General features: G+C 43.5%; 1 protein-coding gene across 1 annotated transcript in view; it reads right to left on the minus strand.

Annotated features, from left to right (window-relative positions):
* Positions 1-21,026, minus strand: part of ches1 (checkpoint suppressor 1) — a 74,693-nt gene that overhangs the window by 26,554 nt on the left and 27,113 nt on the right. Inside the window, exon 2 of the mRNA XM_055044139.1 lies at positions 12,156-12,755. Within this exon, the coding sequence (XP_054900114.1) occupies positions 12,156-12,737 (582 nt within the window). The 5' untranslated portion in view covers positions 12,738-12,755. The remainder of the gene's footprint in view (positions 1-12,155; positions 12,756-21,026) is intronic.

Here is a 21,026-nt window from a genome sequence, read left to right on the forward strand (position 1 = left end):
TCTGTCCTACCCAACTCCATGTTTTCTTCCTGATTTTTGCCGTTACAGAGAGGTTGTGAGTCATTCCCTGAAGGCTGATGTTACTGATAGAGTCTGGCCAGCGAATGCAGAGAATTCGCTGGCCAGCGAATGAACGAATGAGCGTATGTTCAGGAATGTTTTGGGTTTTTCTGGTTTGAGAATTTGCTTGTCCTCCAGGTTTCAGCCCAACAGTACCGACTCTACGTCGGAGTTGATCATTGGTTCTTGTCGGTCAGGGTCAGGTCTTGAGCAATATTTATCAAAGCAACTATTGCTTTGCTGAAAATTGCATTGACATCTGCATCTGATCCACCTTACTGGTCACGGACGCTGCCCTGGAAGGTTCTAATAAATTCTCTGAAGATATTCTTTTGCATTAGTCAATACAAACTTGGCCTTTTTTTATCTCCACAGGTTGGTCAACAACTTCACATAGTAGCACTGCAGTTAAAAAATTACTCAGATTGTTTGTAAACCTCAAGGCTTGCCTATGGAGTACAACCCTGACGAAACATCCTAGACTTCGGTTTACTTTTCAGTCTACTGTCAAACACCATGTTTCTTTTTTTTTTTTTTTTTTAAACTGTCCTGTTTCACAAAACAGGACAAGAACATTGCAAGGTTCCCAGTCTCTTTAAAAGGGAAAAAGACCTAAAACATCAAAAATTCTCCACAATATTCAACAGTGGTGAATATGGTGGTGGATCTGTGGGATGCATATTCATACATCCTGCATGTATGAATATGTGGGAGGTGCTTTCCCGCATATTCATACATCATTGGAGACCAAACCTGAACTTAGCTTCATCTGACCATTGAGTTAAAATTCCAGCAAGGATTAGCAAACTTCACATGGCGCTGTTGTACAGTTGACTGTACTACCGATACAATCAGTGGGTTGCCCATTCGATCCCCAGTCCTTCCATCTCTGTTGTCGTGTCCTTGGGCAACACACTTCACCCGGCTTGCCCACTGGTGTTGGTCAGAGGGCCTGGTGGTGCTGGTGGATGGCAGTCTTGCCTCTACCAGGACCGCTGTGGCTACTATCTAGTAGTTTGTCAATAACCGCTTGTGAATGTGTGAATAACTGAACATAGTGTGAAGTGCTGTGCTCTGGACTTGATTGTGGGCTATACAAGTACACATCATTTACTATTTTACCATCTTTCACTATCCTGCTTACTTTATATTGTGGCGCAACTAAGATGACTCCTTGTCGAGTGGCCAGTGGCTAAGAAGGACGTTTGTCATGCAGTGTATTCATTTTTCTCCACTGGGTTGAGTTACTTTGATGACATGTGTTTTTAAATTCTCAATGGGTAGTTTCTACTGAGTGAAGACCAGGCAAAGCCTCTACCCACTTCCTTGGTTCCCCCCTGTGTAGCAGAATCAAAAACCCATGATCTGGCCAACTTCACTCCTGCAACGTTGAGAAAATTTAAGAAGCCAATAGAGCATATGCTGATTTGTGTCTGCAGCCGCCCTGTCTGGGTTTTAGCATTGTTATGTCAGCTGTGTTGAATGCAGTCCATATGTGTCAAGCGTGTGTGTGGGTTAACGAGTGTGTGCGCGCGCGTGCATTGTGAGTTCCCTGAGGAGTGCGACATTACCCAGCATGGTCTGCTTCTATGACTGCCAGCGACGCCTTCTCCTGGAGAGCATGATATTGCACACACATACACAAACTCCCACAGAGGTGACTCCCACTGGGCCAAAATCTACCAAACCCCCCCCCCAACCCGCAACGCTGCCAGTGTTTGTGTAGATGTATCTATATGTGTGAGTGGTGTCAGCCTGGGCTGCCGACCGATTAAATCAATGCTCTCTCCTGAATGTCTGTCTGCTGGGGGGCCCTCGCCTCTGCCAACCAGCCAGCCAATCCCGCTCCTCCAAGCGCGGACCCCCCTCCCTCTCGGCCGTCAGGCCAATCACACGGTGCATCTCACAGGAAGGGTCCGTAACCTGGGTTATAGCAGTCGCCTTGGCAACAGGCATCATTATGGAAGCAAGCAAAGGTAAAATGGAGTTTGCATTTTCAAACAATGTCATAAAGTTGGGATACGGGCGGACCGTGTGATGTCAGCAATTGGTTTCTGAGGACTTCGGGCTTAATAAGAACACCTGTCCATCTCCTCTCTTCCGTCCTCTGTCGGGATGAGCAAATTCTTTTTGTCCTCATTTGTGTTCCACATCCAACGTGTTCCTGAAAATAGTCACATAACCGCAGCGCCACGCAGCGAACGAGCAGGATTACACAACAAATAATCCCCTCACTTTGAAAGGTTCGCCCCTTACTTTTGAGACGTGCCCGATAAAGTATAAAACTGAATCTGACAAGGCAGCGTAGCAGACTTTATAGACAACTTTAAAAAAGGAAAGAAGAACGGACTGAGAATTCATTTAGAGAGCAGCAGTCCTTTTATGTCCTGGAACATACAGGTGATGAAGAAAACAGGCATGTCTGGGACACATTATGATAGGATTTAGACGGCAGGGGGGAGAAAGGAGAGAGGCGGGGGGTGTGGGGGCAGAGGAAAAAGTCAGATAGAGGGATGATTGTGAGTTGCTAACATCTGTTTCCTGTGTTATATAAGCTGTGGGGGCTGGTCTTCCATGGAAATGGGAGATATTAAAAAGTCCTGCTGCCACTGACCCTGCTGGTAGCAACCACACAGCCCTGCTACTGCATTCCTGAATGCATGATTATCCTGTCGCATGAACATTTACCTGTCGCAATCTCTCACCACAGCTAAGACTGCTCAGATTAGCTCGTCGTTTTGTCATCTGTACCCAATTAGAATTATTCTGGGTTAAAGGACCAGGTTGACAAATTACACCTACAGAAAGAAATGTCGGTGTAATTTCTTTACACCTACATGTAAAGAAATGAATGTTATATTGAACATAGTTTGAATTTTCTCTCTCCTTTTTGAGCGGGAGAAAAATTTTAAGAAAAATTTTTAAGATTTGCTTAAAATTTACATGACAATTGGGCATAAACATAGCTATTGTTTGGAGTTTTTCACAACTCCAAACACTTTCCTCAAACTTTCCTCAAGTGTGCTGGTCAAACAAGAGCAAAATGACATTTTCTGGCTCGTGTGGTTTGCCACATGGGCAGCTTCATACAGATCCACAACATATTTTTTAGGCTTTTAATTGAAAAAAAAAAAAAAAAAACAAACAGAAAAAAAAACACACGCACACACAATCGGGCATTGTTTTCCCCCTTCAATTAAAATCATGCACTACTTTGTGTTGCTCCACCAGAAGTAAAATGTGGAAAATGTGAATGGGTGTGCTTACTTTTGCAGAGCATTGAACTGTTTGTCTAATGTGATACTTGGAGGTCTTGCTGTTTTACACCTAAACAAACTTGTTAAACGCTGAGAGTAACACGAGCACCGAATTACTCCATACCTGAACGGAGCGTGGCGAGCTGCTGATCTTCATGCTTAGCTAAGCTAACCAGCTGCTATATATTTAGTGAACTATGAAAAAGGGTAGCAGTCCTCTCTCTGAGCATTTTGTATGAAAAAAAAAAACCCAGAGACAATTCAATGTTTTCCATATTAGCAGCTTTCATCAAGCTAAGCATCTAATGAGCCAAGTCTGCTCCAGCTGAAATAAAGGCCAAAACAACAAAAACTGTTTTAAGCAACACAATGGCTATAAGTGCAAACAATAGTGAATTGCAAATCACTGAAAGACAGTCTATTGTAGCCAGGTAACTAATGTATAAATCCTCTTGTGAAAATAGTTCCAAATTAAAAAATATGGAGGAAATGAAAAACGAGGGTGGAATCAGGGATTTCTGCATGAATCCCTGATTACTTTCACCAACACCTGGCCGGGATCTGACACGCTTAGCTTTTCACTGCCAATGATCTGAACTTAAACAGAGCGGCCATTACTGCTTTGCGTACAGGGGGGCTGCAGTAGCTAAACCACAGGATGAGTCGCTCTGTTTGCTATCTGCAGCTGGTAATTTTATCGCGATGTTTTGCGGTACTACGTTGCAATGATGCTAAAAGTTAGGATTAAATCATTTAGGTGGCACAGCATTCAGAGTGCGGCACACACAAATATTGTTCTTGGAAAACATTCACATTTGAAGCGGGCCCTATTTCAGAGCACCACTGAAAAACTGCACATGGTAAAAGCGTTTACTTACATTCTGGAATATTTACTGACTAAATAACATTCACCATAATACAGCCGGGGGGGTTCTTTTTTTTATATTTTTTTTTTAGCACCATTCAATGAAATGTATTGAGACAACAATAAATCAAAATCCTTTCCCTGATAAGAAATTTATCACGATAAACTATAAACAGTACAAAAACTGTTTATAACTTTTTGTACTTACGAAAAGTTATAAACTACAAAAAACTAATTTCTCCCACCAAAACAACAACTCCAGATACTTTTGTCTCTCCAGCTCTGGATTTACTGTTAGCACCTAATCTCTGTTTGAAATTAGACATAATATGTAAAGCCCAGATTACACACACACACACAGAGTTAAACTCCAGATGCAAGCATCAGAGAAACTGGCTTTGTTAACCGCACAACACGACTCAATCTATATTATCACAACTGCATATAGGCTTAATAAATGACATCCCCAGGCAGCGGAAATTCTTTAACAAACCCTGATTGAAATCACTGTACACATTGTCTGTACACAAGCAAGGGGACTAAAATAAGACAGCAGCTGTAATGCGGCACAGATCAGATACACGACCGAGCATGATGGCATATTTTTAATGTTTATTGTTCAGAAAAAAGTGACTTTTGTCAAGTACAAGGGTTGCGGAAGTAGACTGTAAAAACACAAAAACTTACACAAAGTAGTTTTGCTCTAGTTTTTAGTACAAATACCTTGAAATAAGATAAAGTGAACTTAAAAGTAACTTTTTAGTAAAATATAGGAGCCTATAGATAAAAAAGTGGCAGGTTATTTCACTTTCAACAAGAAATGTTTCCCACGTTGTAATTGAAACAATCAGTATGACAGAATTATTTACTTAAAACAAGCCACCATATTTTTTGCCTTAAAGCTACTTGTAAGGTATTCTGCTTTATTTCAAGTCTACTAAGATATTTGCTCCAGAAACTAGACCAAAAATACTGGGTAGGATTTTGTGTTTTTGCAGTGTAAAGTTCCATTGTGACTTGTGTGATTCGATTCTTCTCACCTTTCATTCTTTATTAATGACATCTTATGCAAATAAGAAAAAAAAAACACATAAATGATCTGCTTGTCAAAATCTGCAGATGCTTTAAAGGACCGAAGACTTCTCTGGCTGTTTTGCTCTATGTGGCGTTTTTACGATGGGTGGGAAGGTTTCTGTTCTGCAAAATGACCCCAGAACGGTCGAATGATTCATCTGTCTGCAGGCCAGCGATGGCCAAAGCAAGCAGTCAGAGTTGCAGTGCCTGTCCAAGTTAGAGTGCAACAACAACTACTGAAACTTTGTGAGGTTGCTTAAAAGGGGCTTGTATACAAATGCCACCTAAATTTTCAGATTTTTACTAATTATAAAATGTCAAATCCTCTCTTTTTCCTATAATTTCTCAACTGTGCAGTAGTTTGTGTTTGTCTATCGCAAAATCCACTCAAGATGCACGAAAATCTGTGAAACCACTGAACTGAAAAATAAATAAATTTAGTTTTTTTATGCTTTTTTAAAAAACTTTTTCCTTTTACCTCTATTTGCCATATACTTATATTTTTTATGTCTGCCAATTTGTGAATGAAGTTTTCTTCAACACTTTTGCAATATTTGGAAAACTACTGAATTATTTTTAATGAATGATTATATACAGTATTCTAGCTATTATAATTATTATTGATATTTAATATTCCTTTGGGATAAATAAAGTATTTATGAATTTGAACTAGTTACAGAGCCTATTAAAAAATATTCACTCCCTTTTTTATTGCTTTTAAAAATCAGTCATGATCAACATAATCTGGGTTTTGGGGCAAAAAAAACAAACAACAAAAAAACCCCAGAAACTTTAATGTCAAAACAAAACCATATTAGAACTGCAACATAAATACAGTTCAATAAAAATATTTGCCATAAAAGAAGTGACTGCTTAAATATTCAACCTTTACAAAGACATCTAATTCAAGACATCTAATTCAACACAGGCCCACATTTTTATTTGTATATTTGTCCAAAAAAAGAGACATTTTGTTTATATTGATTGATTTGTAAAAGCAATAAATGAGTAAAACATAGAAAGGGTTGAATACTTTTCATAAATGCTGTATAACCAGCGATGACTTTATTTAAAACCCAAGTCAACAGTGACAGTCATCGACAGGAAGTCGTCTTTCATTCAAGCACCAAGGAGCATTTTAACACCTTTTCTCCACCGACTGCTGGGTTTACTACCTGTCTAATTAGGCACTAAATGCTTTCTTATGTTTACTGTGTGGTTAATTAAATTTCTTGTTGTCGGACAGGTGTGAGAGCACAGATGAGCTCTTTCACCGGAAACGGCAGCTGGTTCTGATAATTCTGCATTTGAAGACCCATAAATTATTATTATTATTTTTTTAAATGTACAACTGCCTTAATCTCAGTATTTGTTCCCTCAGTTTGTGTGTAGCGCTCTAAATCAGAGCAGGTCCAGTTAAATCTAATTTATTCGACAAAGGGGGGAACTGAAGAGTCATCCATCTGTCTGTTCTGCATTACAGACGCTATGAAGTACTGCTTTAAGATCATTTGGCTATGTTCTTGTTCTCGACTGCAACAGCGGAAACCTTCGTCTAAAAAAAAAGAAAAAAGAAGAGACTATTGACATCTTGATGAAACTTAAGAACTCCCTTTTTTATGAAGATGTTGCTTCAAAACGTTTCACATGAGAGGCACTGGAGACGCACTGAGGGCCAATTCAGGACAATCGCCACAATTTCTGGCTCGACTGGTCAGTGAACGCACCATACTTAAGCTCTTAAAGCTTGTGCTTTTATCACTCTTCAGTGTGGAAGTTACAAGAGAAAGAGAAAATCGGTTTTAGGACATGGAGGACATGGATTCCAGTTGTGGCACTAATGGCAGAAGAGATTAAGAGACTTTTCACATGTAACGGGTCGGAAGTTGGAAATGCTGGGGAATACACACACACGCACACACACACGCGCACACACCACAATGTTTCAGTTTGGCTGTGTCGAGATTTCACAAGAATGAAACGCGGTAAAGTTTTCGTCAAAGAGAAGTCGGTCTCTCTGTAACAAACATCTGACTCTGAAGTTTTAACTGTTTATCTTGAGGATGAGACAGAGATGTTAGCCGATTGCTGCATTGACAGTCTACCATCACAGTTCTATTGTTTTTAAAACTGTTTGTGCAAATCAAACGGTGATAAAGTGCCAGACTAGACATGAAGCCCTGGAAGAACATCGCCGCTAGCCTACCGTTAGCTGCTAATGATGCTAATGACGCCGATGCCTAGCGGCATTAAATTAAAGTGTGATTTTGTCATGCGGTGTCTCCCACCTCTCCGAGCTGGATGCCGACTAAGCACTTTTTTAAAAGCCAGATGGCCAATTGTAAAACGTTTACTCTAAAGTGCTTGCTAGCTCCGAAAACAGATCCTACAGTGACGTCTCATTCTCGTGGACCGTTATTGTCTCATTGGGGACAGGTTGTGCCGTTACACCCCATCCTAATCTCTAACATGTGGCGAGCGAGCTTTAAATTCCAAATGAAAAATAAACCTTGTGAAATCCTGTCTCTTCAGCTTCACACAGTGTGACGTCGCCTCTGCTCCTGCTAGGCAAGGCTAAGAAGGCAGAAAGGCCAGATTAAAAAAAAAATGTTTGAATGTATTTAGTTTTCTTATTATAGAGAAATGTGAATTGTTTAAAGATTGGAAAATGATCCAAAGACTGAAAACGGGGCCAGGCATAACCAGGCAACTTTACCCTCACCTGAAACGCTGCAACCGTTAAAACGTAAAAACATCGAGGAGCGCCTCTCGCCTGAACGAGGGTGAGGTTAAGTTCGGGGGTGACACACTTAAGAGCGACGCAGAGAGACTTCACAGTGAGCCTCGGATTACAAAACTGCCTCTCTCTGCTGTGATTTCATAAGAGGCTTTGAGAGATATATCGCTGACTCCGTCGATGTGTGTTTGGGCGTGTGCGTGCGTCGCTCCGTTACCACATTGATCCCCGGCACTGATCCACAAGACTGAGGGCAACAACACTTGCCGTTAAGGCATGTCATTCAGCGCGGAGAAGAATCCTGTTTGTAAACAAAGCCATGGCAACAGCGAGACTCGCTCGCTCTCACGCTCGCAACTTTGACTCGCCACACACACACACACACACACACACAGAAACGCGTCGCGGCACGGCGAGCTTTATTCCAAACCAGACCCCCATCTTGTCATCTGCCTGGGTATGACCCAGAAATACAGCCACTGGAACAAATAGGCCACCGTCGTATTAATCTCCGCCTCTGGAAATTGATGGAAATGTTAAATTGGTGCCGTTTTCATGAATCCTCTTTCCCCCCTCGTGAGCGCCATCTCGATTTGTCCCTCATAACCATAACCTGACCTCGACCCCTCGGGCGACTCCCTCGCTGTCCTCCAACAGTGAGAAGGAAGTAAAAACAAAAAAACAAACAAAAAGAAAACCCACAATGCAGTATAACAGAATCACATCTTACAGCTTGTAATTGCAAACTCGGTTCAAAGGAAATAAACAGGTAGAGAAGAAGAAAGAGAGAGAGAGAGAGAGAGAAAGGTGTATTCACATGTAGATATTCTCGGCGAAAACCTTTTGGTAAAAAAAAAAAGGGCAAGAGTCTGAGTGAAATTACAGAGATTCTGTAATTGCAGCTTCAGATAAAGCCCGGGCTCTTGGCAGGTAGAGTAAGAGTCTGCAGAGATGTGCCCTCATTTCCACACCGACGCGGCGCTCGCACGCTCGAGCCCCTTTTACGCACTCATGCGTGTTTTTTGGGCGGGGGAGAGGGGTTGTGCGCGTGTGTTTGTTTGTTTGCATGTCAGAGTTGTCCTGTGTGTGCAAGAAAAAAAAAAAAGAAAAAAAAGAGAGAGAGAAGACAGACAGAGAGGGAGGAAGGGTTTGAGGGGTTAATGAGTGCGCTGTCTTAAGCAGAGAGCAGCGACAGGAAGACAAGACGAGCCGTCCTTGCCAGAATCACCTCTCCACAAGCTGCTCCGCGCACAAACACATAAGAGGAGGACATATACTTTTCTTTTTTCCTCCCCACTCAACACCTCTGAACCACACACACACACACACACACACACACACTTATATACAAGTCGGTAAAGCCAAATCAGTTTTCCCGGTTGCTACAGCAACAGCATACTTTTATGTCAACTGCAACCTTGTTACTATGGAGATATGTATACAAGAGAAACTCTGGGCCGTCGTCGTCAAGAGCCAGATGACAGCACAGAGCGAGGGCGTGTGCACTTTTCGCCATCCTTCATCCATTTTGTTTATCCACACACACATTTATATATATATATACAAATGATTCAAATCCCATTCTGGTCAAAGAAACCAGACAGCAGAAGCAGTCGCCTCTCCTCTGGTGTAATCTCCATCAGCGTGAACACTGATTCTTGTCGTTCGCCGCCACCGACCAACCAACCCCCCACCAACCCTGCTTAACAACCCCTAGGGCAGGACAGGATCTAAAGGCTGCTGGCATCTGTGTTATTAAATCCTCCGGTATTAATTTAGCACTAATTGAGAGAGGGATTCGCTCCCAGTTTACCCTGAGCACAAAAAAAAAAAAAAAAAAAACAGAAAAAAAAAAATCTGCTCGGGAAAGCCAGTATTAAAGGGCTGCATCAAGACTTAAATCAAAAGCGAAACGCTCTTCCCACCGGGGAGGCACAGAACGTCGGAGTGAAAGAGAACTATGAAAGCGGAGATCATCAACTATTGATAAGGCCGATTCTGGTACAGCTGTAGACAAAATACAGAATGTGTTTGACTTCACGTTGAATGTGTCTGCGAGCGGCTGATAGCCGTCTGGCTGTGAAATGAGGTCTAACCGCACATGATGGAGTGATTATGGGCTAGGGTTGTTTTATGAAACTGAAATTGTTAATCGATGACTGTGCTTGTAATTAGAGTGAATATTTGAAGCAAGATGGCTTTCATCAACTACTTAATTCTTATTGTATTTAATTTTTTTTCCTTTCTTCCCCTCACAAGATTTCACTTGATGAACGTTGTTGTCGCCTCTGCTGTCCAGCAGGGGGAGGGTGGACCAGGCAGCAGGAAGGTTAAGATGACCTCCAAGTATTTTTGTTTCTGTATTCGACTCCAAGATGGAGAGTTTTTCTTTGCTCTGTATCATATTGTGTCGCGTTACAGCCTCAAGTTGCATACAAGTTAGTAGATGAAAACAAAGTAGTGCACAATTGTTTATGCACTTTATAGAAAGAGCGTTACTGTTACCCTTTCTACTATGATTCTCAACTGGATTTAACTCTGAACTTTGACTAGGCCGTTCTAATATGAATGTGCTTTGATTCAAACCAGGGATCTGCAACCTTTGCGATCCTCCAATCCAGCTGAATTAGACTCGTTTAGAGTCACAAACATTACATGACCATTAAAAAACCCCATTTTTTTCAGAAATGTTGTCATTTTTAAAGACCCCCATTTAATTTTATTAAGAAAAATGATAAAACCTTTGCAGAAAAAAAGATGGAGCTCCCATCATGCTTCATAGAGAATGGAACAAGAGTTTAGCATGCAAGACAAAATCACCTTTTTTGTTCTAAAAACACAAAATTACTAAAACTGGTGTCATCTGACTGGCCCACTGCCTTTTCTCTGAGCCTCTCTGTAACATATCTGTGTTTCAGAGCTCCTAATTTGTGCTTTTTGGAACTGGAGGCAGCTGGTCAGTGTCTCCAGAGGAGCTTCAGATCAAGTTTAAGATCCACCACTTGTTCCCATCACATGCTCCCTCTCTTTCCCTTTTTTCTCCAGCCAGCCATGATATTGGGTAAATACATCAGTTTTTAAATTATTCTATACGTTGCTTCCCTTTATTTGTTATGATCTAGAGCCTGGACGAAACAAACCGGGGGCTCGTCCGGGATATTCTTCTTTCATTCTTCTTTTCAGGTTTTTTTTAAATGGGTATCAAAGTGATAAAAGTGCCACATTTCAAATGTTTAATTCAAACACTTTGAGAAAGGTATGTTTGATTTGCCTTCAACTTTCCAATAATCTGCTACTACGGTGTTGGTCTAACATATACAATCCAAATAAAATAAATTTGATGTGACATGACAATATGTTGAAATGTTTAAGAATTATTAATTCTATTAAAAAGCAATAATGTTATTAAGCCACTGCATAGGACTTTTTTTTGTCTGTATGGACAGTTAATTAGACAGCTGCATCTGATTCTGAAAGCTGCTGATCTAGTTCTGACTAAAACCAGGAAGAACAAGTACATCAGCCCAGTTCTAATATTCTTCGTAAAATACTTTAACATACTTCCACATATAAATGACTGAATGGCCCAGCAGCTTTAAAGATCTGCAGCTGTTGCATCAACGTTCCAGACCTCTCGGGTCTTCTGGTTCTGGTCTGCTCTGCATCCCCAGTACCAAACTTGGAGAAGCAGCATTCACAAATCCGGAACAAACTTCCAGAACAACCAAAACAAGGCTTAACTTGCCTGCTTAGAGTTGCCTTTGAGTCATAATAATTGGAACACTGATCAAAATATGCATGTATGTATATGATTTTGATTATGGGGTTTGAAAAATCACAAATATTTATTGTTTCTTTCATAATTATGTTATGGTGTAAAGCATTCTGATCTTTTGCTGAAATGTGCTGTAAAAATAAATGTGACTTTTCTGAAAAAGAGTTTGCATCTCAGTTCAGCGTATTTGGAACATTTCTGCTCACTTTCCCAACATATGTATTAATATTGTCTGTCTACTTTTACAAAAAACATTTTTTTTAAATCTGAGAAGTCACCTGTAACGTCAAAACCGTCACATCATTTTAGTTTACTGAATTAAAGCGTAATAAACACACCCAAGGTTTTAATCTGGACCTGTGCATAAAGGATTGTTGATTCCTTTACCTGACTGCGATCTTTGTCCACCTTCTTGAAACACTTGTTGAGCGACAGATTGTGCCGCACCGAGTTCTTCCAGCCCGTCGGAGCGTTCGCAAAGTAAGGGAAGTGCTCCAGAATCCAGCCGTAGATGTCCTTCACCGGCAGCCGCTTGTTGGGCGCGTCCTCAATGGCCATGAAGATCAGGCAGCTGAAGGAGTATGGCGGTTTCCGGTTGGCCCCCGTCGCCAGGTCGTACGCCGAGTGCGCGTCGCCGAGCAACGCGTCGTCCGGGGACGGCGATGAGGAGGAAGGCGAGCGTGGATGCTGACTGTCGGGATCCTGCAGAGGGGAGACGCTACGCAGCCCGGAGTGGCTGAAGCTGTTGAGGAGGTCGGTGCTCTCGTGGAGCCAGGAGAGGCTGGTGAGCTCCTCGTCCTCGGCTTTGGAGAAGGAGGCGGACAGGGAGAGCGAGAGGTCGGCCGCCTCGGCCTCGGACGCCGCCGTGGCGGGGTCGCCCTGCCGGTAGGGCGGGCTCATGCCCTGCGAAGCGCTGGCCCCGCTGCTGGGGCTCTGGGCCTTCTTACTGGGGGGCATGGTGGGTCCCATCCAGCCCAGGGCTCACTCCTGCAACAAAGGTGGAAGGAAACAGAAAGAGTGGAGAAAAGGTCAGCTTGTCTGTGTTTTATAAAGCCTTCCCTTTTGCTAAAGGTCAAAAAGGAGGAGATTTTGACTACTTTTGCAATTAGGCAGAATTACATCTAAGAGGGAAAATCTGCATCATCATCTCCCTCCGAGGCCTTCCGTCTAATTCCAACTGGTGTGGCAAATTTAGTGCTTCAGCGGCTGAGGAAGTCTTTCCTTGTACAACCACCCCTCTAATTACCAGTGTAACAGCACAGTATTGACATTACACGGGGTTGCTGTCATAACACGTGAAAACCGCTAAAGGTCTAATGGACGCAGGGGCCTCAGAAACTGTGCTGGTGATTTAACATCTCTGCAGCATGAGAAAATGTAATTGTCAGGGGGTTGGCGCGATAATTGAGAGCAGAAAAGAAACCCTTCTGAAATTCCTGGATTTTTCGGCATCAGAAACGGCGTCCAAACGATGAGACTTAGTTCCACAGCGGGATATCTGTGACGAGACATGATCGTGATCGGGGGTAATTTACCAAGAAAAGAAACAAATTAAAGTGTGAGTTCAAATCCATCCCTGCTCCAATCAGACCATTATCCTGCCAACATAAGAGCAATGCTGAGCTCGTTACACGGAGGCAGAGCGCGGTAATTGAAGGGGAACGGACCAGAGCGTCAGACCACAATCAGAAGAAGGCGCGCAACCGGGCCTTTGATTGTCCTCTAGCGCAGACAGCTGTGGGAAGGCGCCCGGCAGCAGCTCCAGCTAAAACCTAATCTGCTCTACGCGTTCGGAGCCCGAGAGCAGACACACACACTCACACACATGCGCGTGCGTCTACGCATAAAGCCACACCCACGCAAACATGAATGAAAGCTAAAGCACATACGCTGTAAAAAGGGAGTTTTGCCTGGCATTCAGTTTAAACAATGAAATATTTATGTTACGATCAAGGAACTGTGAATTTCAATACACAAAATATTGGCTTACTGCACAGACAAATCCTACATAAACAGTTTGATCATTTGTTTACTTTTAGCGTAGGCAGACAGCAGGTTCACAAAGAAAATAATTTAAGAAGCGTCTATAGTTCTGATTTTCATTTATGTATTCATATTTAGCCAATTTACTAGATAAACTCTCACTTTGCCCAGCCAGTTATAGCTTCTGTGTTCACCTTTTCAGTTTTTCTGTGAAGGGATTTGGCACCTTTGCCCCAAACAGATTCGCACGTCAGATATGTGCCAGATTGGTGCGAAATTTATTTTTCCGGCTCGTCCTCAGGACGATCAATGGAATCCCACCGACCGAAATGACCGTATTTGAGAACTGAACGTTATGCTGCTAGCACTTAGCATTTGCAATTGACATTCGGAAGGTGAGAGCGTTGCGCAACACAAACAAGAACCCGGCTGGAACACGGTGCGCAAAATAGCAAGACGTCATTTAAACAAAGCTGTTTTGCCATGAATGGAGTCTGTGTGTTTGAGAAAGAATTTCAATTTGAAGCCAACAAGTTAACGCGACATCTTTAAGTCACACTTTCTCTTGTCTTTTACGCAGACTGGATGTGAAGTAAATCGGGACGCAACAATTTCAGACGTTGTGAATTGTAACTATTGTTTCAACAATTGAAAAACAAACAGCCGAGCACAGCAACAAATAGCTAACTGTTGACTGTATCCTGTTTTTATGACTTCTTACTCATGTTGAACTACCTTGTTGCTGAAATGTGTTCTACAAATAAAGTTGAATTCTATTCTATTCTAAAAATAAACTTGACTCATCGATTAATAAATAATCTTCATATTTGTAAAATGATTGGCGGTGTTTGCATTAGATGCAGCAGAAAATGTTTCACACCATGGAGGTTAAGATGATACTGAAAAACTCCAAAACAGCAGATGCAGACAGATGCAACTTTCTTAATTAAATACATGTTGGTGTAATAATAGACGTATTTATTTTCCATAGCTGAAACATTTGCATGGGTTCCACATTCGAAGAGAAGCACCGGCAACTTTTAGTTAAGTAGTTGTTTACTTTGAAAGACTTTAGTACTGTGATATTTACCGAACTGCATGTGCTAATTCTATGAACATCAATGAACTGGGAGCTTGGGGAAAACTCGCTGGTGAAGCAACAAGGGGTAAGACAAGAGTCCACTCTGACTCTCTGGAACTGCAACCTGTGGTTGCCAGGGATTTTGATTTGTTTATTTCGGTGGAAGGACAAAAACGAGGGGCACACTGAACAGAACGACGCACAACGCAGAGAAGTTGCGTAAATGCACTCAAGCAAGCAGATGAAATGTATTTAACTTGCAGAAAGAGGCCAACCCTTCACTCGGGTCGAACTCTACCAGTTTGTTTTACCAGTGCATGGATGGATGTACACGGGGACAGCCGCTCACAGCAGCACCATTAGGACACGAGGATTAAGCCTTGGTATGTTCTGGCCCGTCTCTCTATGCTGGATCGCTCTCAAATCCAAGGTGATCATCGGCCGATCTGCCCCCCCCCCGCCCGTCACTCCGCGCCGCTGACTGACAGCTGTCACCCACGGCGACCGGCCGCAGCGTGACAACTGTCAGCGCGCCACAGCTCCGGCTGCCACGTCGCCATGGCGACAGAGCAAAACAACTCACTCTCGTCTGCCTGCCTTTTTTTTTTTTTTTTTACCTTTCCTCTTTTCCTTCCTATGCGTCTGCTCCTCTTCCACCCATCTTCTGTTTTTCACACTTTTATCAGCGCAGATCGCTGCTTAGCGGCGTTGACAGCCCGTCGTGGAAGGACTGAGCTAAATATAGATGTGATGCGCGGCCGCCGCATATAGCCGCGGCCGGCCTGCAGTCACTCGCCCCTCCGCTCCGCTGCGTCCCCCGCCGTCTCCACGGCGGATGGGGAAAAACGCTTAGCAGGAGTCGGCGCGGCTCTTTGATCTCCTTCCTCCCCCCCTCCCCCCCCCACCTCTCCTCCTCTTCCTCGTTTCGCCTCTCCCGCTGTCTGACAAGCGCGCGCGCTCATTCAACAAGCTGTACCTGTCTCGAGGTGCGCCGTTGTTGCACCAATATTGACATTGAGCGTAATGAATTCAAATTGGGGCCCGGTGACGATACGGCGCGGGCGCTGAAAATAGTGAGCGGGCAAAAAAAAAAAAAAAATCAAAGCGATGGGCGAGGCGGAAGTTGTGCAAGCGCGCGCGCGCGTGTGTGTTGACGCCTGTTTCTGACAGGCTGGTCGGGGTGGTTGGTGTGTTTGTGACTGCGTTTGTCTTGAGGAGGAAGAAAGGACGTCGCAGTGACATTGTTCCTGGTTGGAGTCCACCGGAATGCAGAGATGCCTCTGATGCTCTCCTTCTCTCCCGTCTCCTCTTCCTCCTCCTTGTTATGTTGCCATAGCGGCAAGGGGGCCATGAAACATTACGGCTGACAGTAAAGTCATCTCATTTTACTGTTGCTATGACAACAAACCCCTCACCGTCGGTTGGGGCCACAGCGAGCTGCCGCCCAAGCCTCGTGCCTGAGCTTCATTCAGCATGTTGGCGTGTGTGTGTGTGTGTGTGTGTGTGTGTGTGTGTGTGTGTGTGTGTGTGTGTGTGTGTGTGTGTGTGTGTGTGTGTGTGTGTGTGAGCCACAGAGTCTCCCGTGGGCTCTCATAAAGCTTAACACACTTGCTCAGCTCTAAACAAACTTCCATGCAACTTCTGCAGTGGCCCCCGAGGAGCCACTGCTAAAGGACAAATGCAGATATCGCTCAAGTTCAGAGTAAACGGTGCTTACTCTGAACATCAGAGAGAGAGAGAGAGAGAGAGAGTGTGTGTGTGTGTGTGTGTGTGTGTGTGTGTGTGTGTGAATTCGGAGCATCCTCACATTTGTTTGACAGATGGGACTCCGCTGTTCTCTCCGTCTTCCTCATTCTCTGGATCTCTTTTGTATTTGCGTGCTTTGTTTTGATTTGTGTTCGTCTCATTTTTGGCGTGTCCACATTAGGTTTCTTTCCCCCCATCTCTCTCTCCCCTCGCTTTTTCACCGGTTTTGCATACACGCAAAGGCGCGCGCCGTCTGATCCCTCGGTCACGTTCTTCTTGTGAAACTCGGAGCAAAGCGCCGTCATTTCAGGCGGCCGAAGTCGGTACAGCGCGTCTTTTCTCCCACCGTGACCCCTGGCACCACGCTGCTTCTGTTTGCACTCTGCACCCCGAGCGCACGGACTTTAAAAGACACCATTCATTTCCAATAAATGGCTTTCTCAGCTGGAAACGCCACTCGCTTAAATCAGACTGTTGCTATTATTGCTGTTCCGCAGGAGCATGTACTGTAGGTTCTTGGAGAGTTTTGCTGCAAGTAATGAGTGGGTTAATAGAAATGACTGCTAATGTGAGTGGGGGTTATTCAGAGAAAGCCTTGGATTCATCATGTCAGCTATGAGTGGGGAGGAACGATATATCGGTGTCTTCCTTACGGTAGCTATTTTTAACATATCGATATTATGTCCGATAGGTGTAACTGGGTCGATGTGAAGAACCGATGTTTATTTCGGTATTGACATTGTTTGAGTTGCTGAAGAGGTCGATGTGGTTTTGTTTGATCATACTATGCTAAATTTGCATTCCTAATCACGATTACTAATGTAAAAGTACACTGAAGTAGCTCTACTCTTACTACACCACTGATAAGATATTTTTTCTAAACATTTCTGACATTTTCCATTACTTTATTTATTTATTTTTAAAATATCTCCAAATTTCTCTGCATTAAAATTGGGCTCGTCACATGGGATCGACGAATTTTGCAGGTCTCACAAGTTAAATAGCAAATTAATAAAAAACGAGTGACATCGTCTCCTGTGTCAAGGCCTTAACTCCTCACAAAGAAAACTAAAGGTTTTCGACTAGAGAGCTATTATTACATTTCATAATTTAAGTTTGAATTTATCTGCAAAATGGCTTAATTTCTAGGAGACTGTGTGTGTTGTTGCTACAAAGGTGACTGAAAGACTTTTTGTTCAACAGCTAGTTAATTTTTAAGGTTGACAAAACAAAACAAGCAAACAAACAAAAAAAAAATATTTTTCCCCCCCATACTACCTTTGGGTGCTGCTTCTATGAGTCATTCTGACTAATAGAAATCCAAAACGCTTGTAGATTGTAACGTTGATCAAACTGAGCCTGACATCACATGGAATCATGAGGGCCATCTAATTGGAATGCTGCCTGTAACCTCGGTGTATCCCGGCTGACCCGCGGTCCGCTCCGGCCCTCTGAAGTCCTTACAGCTGGAAGCCGGGGGGCCGGCGGTGTTTACACGAGTGGAAAAAGGTTAATAAACTCCTCCGAGAGCAGACAGGGTGTAAGCTAATTCATGTGCTCTAATTGACGGCGTAATCATCTTATGCCGCATTCGAGCTCTCGCAGATACTTGTCTAGATCACAAGCCATATTTACGTAATCCTCCGAAGATCTCCAATCCCTCTTGGCAGCTTTTTTTTTTTAGCCCCCCCCCCCTCCACCGTCAGACGTTTTCTTTCGAGAGCCGAAGACAGAGGAAACGTTCCAGCAATGTCCTTCATTTCACCTGTTCTGAGAGCAGCTGCGCCATTAGCAAAAAAAAAAAAACGACTTTCAGCAAAAAACAACCAAGTCATCAAGTCACAGGAAAGCATCCCCGATGCCCACAAGAAAAAAAAAAAAACACGCCAATGAAGAAATATTAAAATACAAGTCAGTTCGACTTGTGACACGCTGTCAGCAGCTCATTTATACTTAACTCTGGGCCTCCGAGGACTAAAGCAACCATTAGAACTTTGTCAGGCTGATTGCAGCTAGTGACATATGTTGCGTGACACATCCTCATGCACCCCACTTTCCTGTCAGTCTTCACTCTACGCCACAATAAAGCCGGTGCCGTGAAAATAATCCCCCACCCCTCTGCCCCGTGAATGGAGTAGTAATAGTAGTGTAGGAGATAGTAGCAAAGAATGGAATAGTGGCTGGTAGGAGTTATTACTTGCAGAGGCGTGAGCTGAACCTTGTGGCTCCTCTGGCCACAGTGATAAAGCAGAGAGTCAGATGCACCGAGGCAAAACTAATCTGGAGTTTTGATGACAAAAGGACGACCTTTATCCTTCCTTCACACAGACCGGATGGACAGAAGGGAAAGGGAGAGGGGGGAGATGGACAGAGAGAAACTGGGGGGAGGGAAAAGGGAATGAGAAGTCTCTAAGAGACTGGAAAATAATAACTTCGGCTACAAATATGTCAGCATGGCTTGCAGGAAGCCTTGTGAAGTTCTCCGTTTCCGAGCCACGGAATTAGACCTTTCCCTGGCGACAAATATCAGGGTTTCCAGGGGGCTCTGAGGAAGCGGTCACATCCTATTGGTTCTTGACTGCGTCTCATTTTTTCTGTCGTCTGCAGCAGCCGAGAGTTCTGGAATGGAGGTCAGGGTCGAGGTGTCCCCGAGGAGCGCTCCTGACCCCCAGTGTCTGGGCTGTACTCCGCGCTGCCGGACAGCTAACAGCAACCGCGCACACATAGACGGGGACACATTCAGCGGACATCGGTTCAGTACATTCAGTGTTATTGCTCTTTGTGTAATTGGTGGGAAAAATGAAGAAACAAAAACAAATCCAGATAGCCCAGTGCGGCTTTTCTGTGGATTTTTCTTCAACCACCAGGGGGCTCTTTAGCAGGAAGTGAATCATTGAAGTGAAAATTGGAAATCAAAGAAGAAAGTGCTGATTTTCAATTAGGACAAGCACATGCTAGCAGCAGGCACAATGGGAGAAACGTTTTCAAACTCATGATGGAAACAACATGAAGCCGTTCATGATGCAGCTTTTAAGTTGAAGGCTGTTGATCTGGCAGTACGGATCGATAGCCGCTGCACGTGAGCTCGGCGTGAACGAATCCATGGTTCGGACACAGAGGGCTGCGTCCTTTATAGACAATTCATTAAAGACGCAGGTCTCCGCTGCATCCTTGTGAAAAACCAAGACCGGCAGAGATACCAGCAGCTTATATCTGTACTTTTCCAGTATTTTAAACAACAAAAAAACTTTGTGGGTGTGGCTTATAGTAAGGTGTGCTTTACAGTCCAGAAAACATGGCAATTGTTAAAAAAACGGATGTATAACCCAGCCAAGCTAAGAGGACTAATGTGCACCACACTTTTCAGGTTTTTATTTGTGTAAAGAAAATTATTTGTCTAAAATAAAAAAAATAACTTTCATTTTCCTTCCAATTGGACTCAAAGCCAGTTAGAGTCCACTTAGGTACCTCCTAACAGGATCTGGTTTTATTTTGGGGCGTCAGGGGAAAGCCAGTTGACTTTATTTACGTCACTGAATAATTAGGAACCTTTTCTATTTCCTGTACCACACGGTCAAATTTATAGAACAGAAAAATGCTTTTCTCTGCATATCTACTTTTCTAAGTTTGAGTTCACAGACTGCTTTGCCTTGGGATTAACCATTATCCCCGTTTTTTTTCTCCCTACAACGTAGATAATAAGATCATGATTGTATAGTTAGGGGAGTCGAGCCCCAGAACTTTCAAGTTGAAAAATGAGCGCATAAAGCACGCCGGTGCCACTTATGCTGGAAGAACCACTCTGAGCTGGCCCGCTGTGGAAAAGTGCAGGGAAAGCAAACGTGCAACTGACTTGTTCTCTGCATGGTAAAGAATAAAAAACATAAATGAATGAAAAAAAAAAAATCAAATCGTGCGAGCGATTTAAGATGACACACGCGCAGACGCGGTGCATCCGTCCTTCAAAGTGGACCAAACCGACAGAGCAAGCGGGAGACATTTGGACCGGGCAAAGGCGCAGTCCGTTTGGGCTGATTCATCAGCAGCCAGCGCTCATGAAGTCACGCGTGCTCATGAAGTCACGCGTGCTCTCGCTCTCTGAGGACGGAGGGCAATTAGACTGAGACGTACGCACAAACACGGACACACACGAAGGCAAACGGAGGCTGCAGACGTGGCTTCCTGAAGGTGACTTGTGGTGCCTGGAGGTGGTGAAAGGGTAAAGTGTAGAGGACTGCCTGCAACTCTGTCGTCAAAGTAAAAAAACATATATATACATAAATAATACAAACATAAAGGCCCCAGGGGGTAGTCTAGAGCATGGGTATGACCATGACACATCACTGCTCCCATTTGAAATCATTGTTTTAAGCATGTTTGCTCCCCTGCAGCTGACCTGTCACACAATGGTCTCAGGGCAACTTTTATTTTTATTTCAGTGACACATA

The sequence above is a fragment of the Poeciliopsis prolifica genome, unplaced genomic scaffold, assembly GCF_027474105.1.
Source record: "Poeciliopsis prolifica strain line A6 unplaced genomic scaffold, Auburn_PproV2 SCAFFOLD020, whole genome shotgun sequence".
NCBI classification, from domain to species: domain Eukaryota; kingdom Metazoa; phylum Chordata; class Actinopteri; order Cyprinodontiformes; family Poeciliidae; genus Poeciliopsis; species Poeciliopsis prolifica.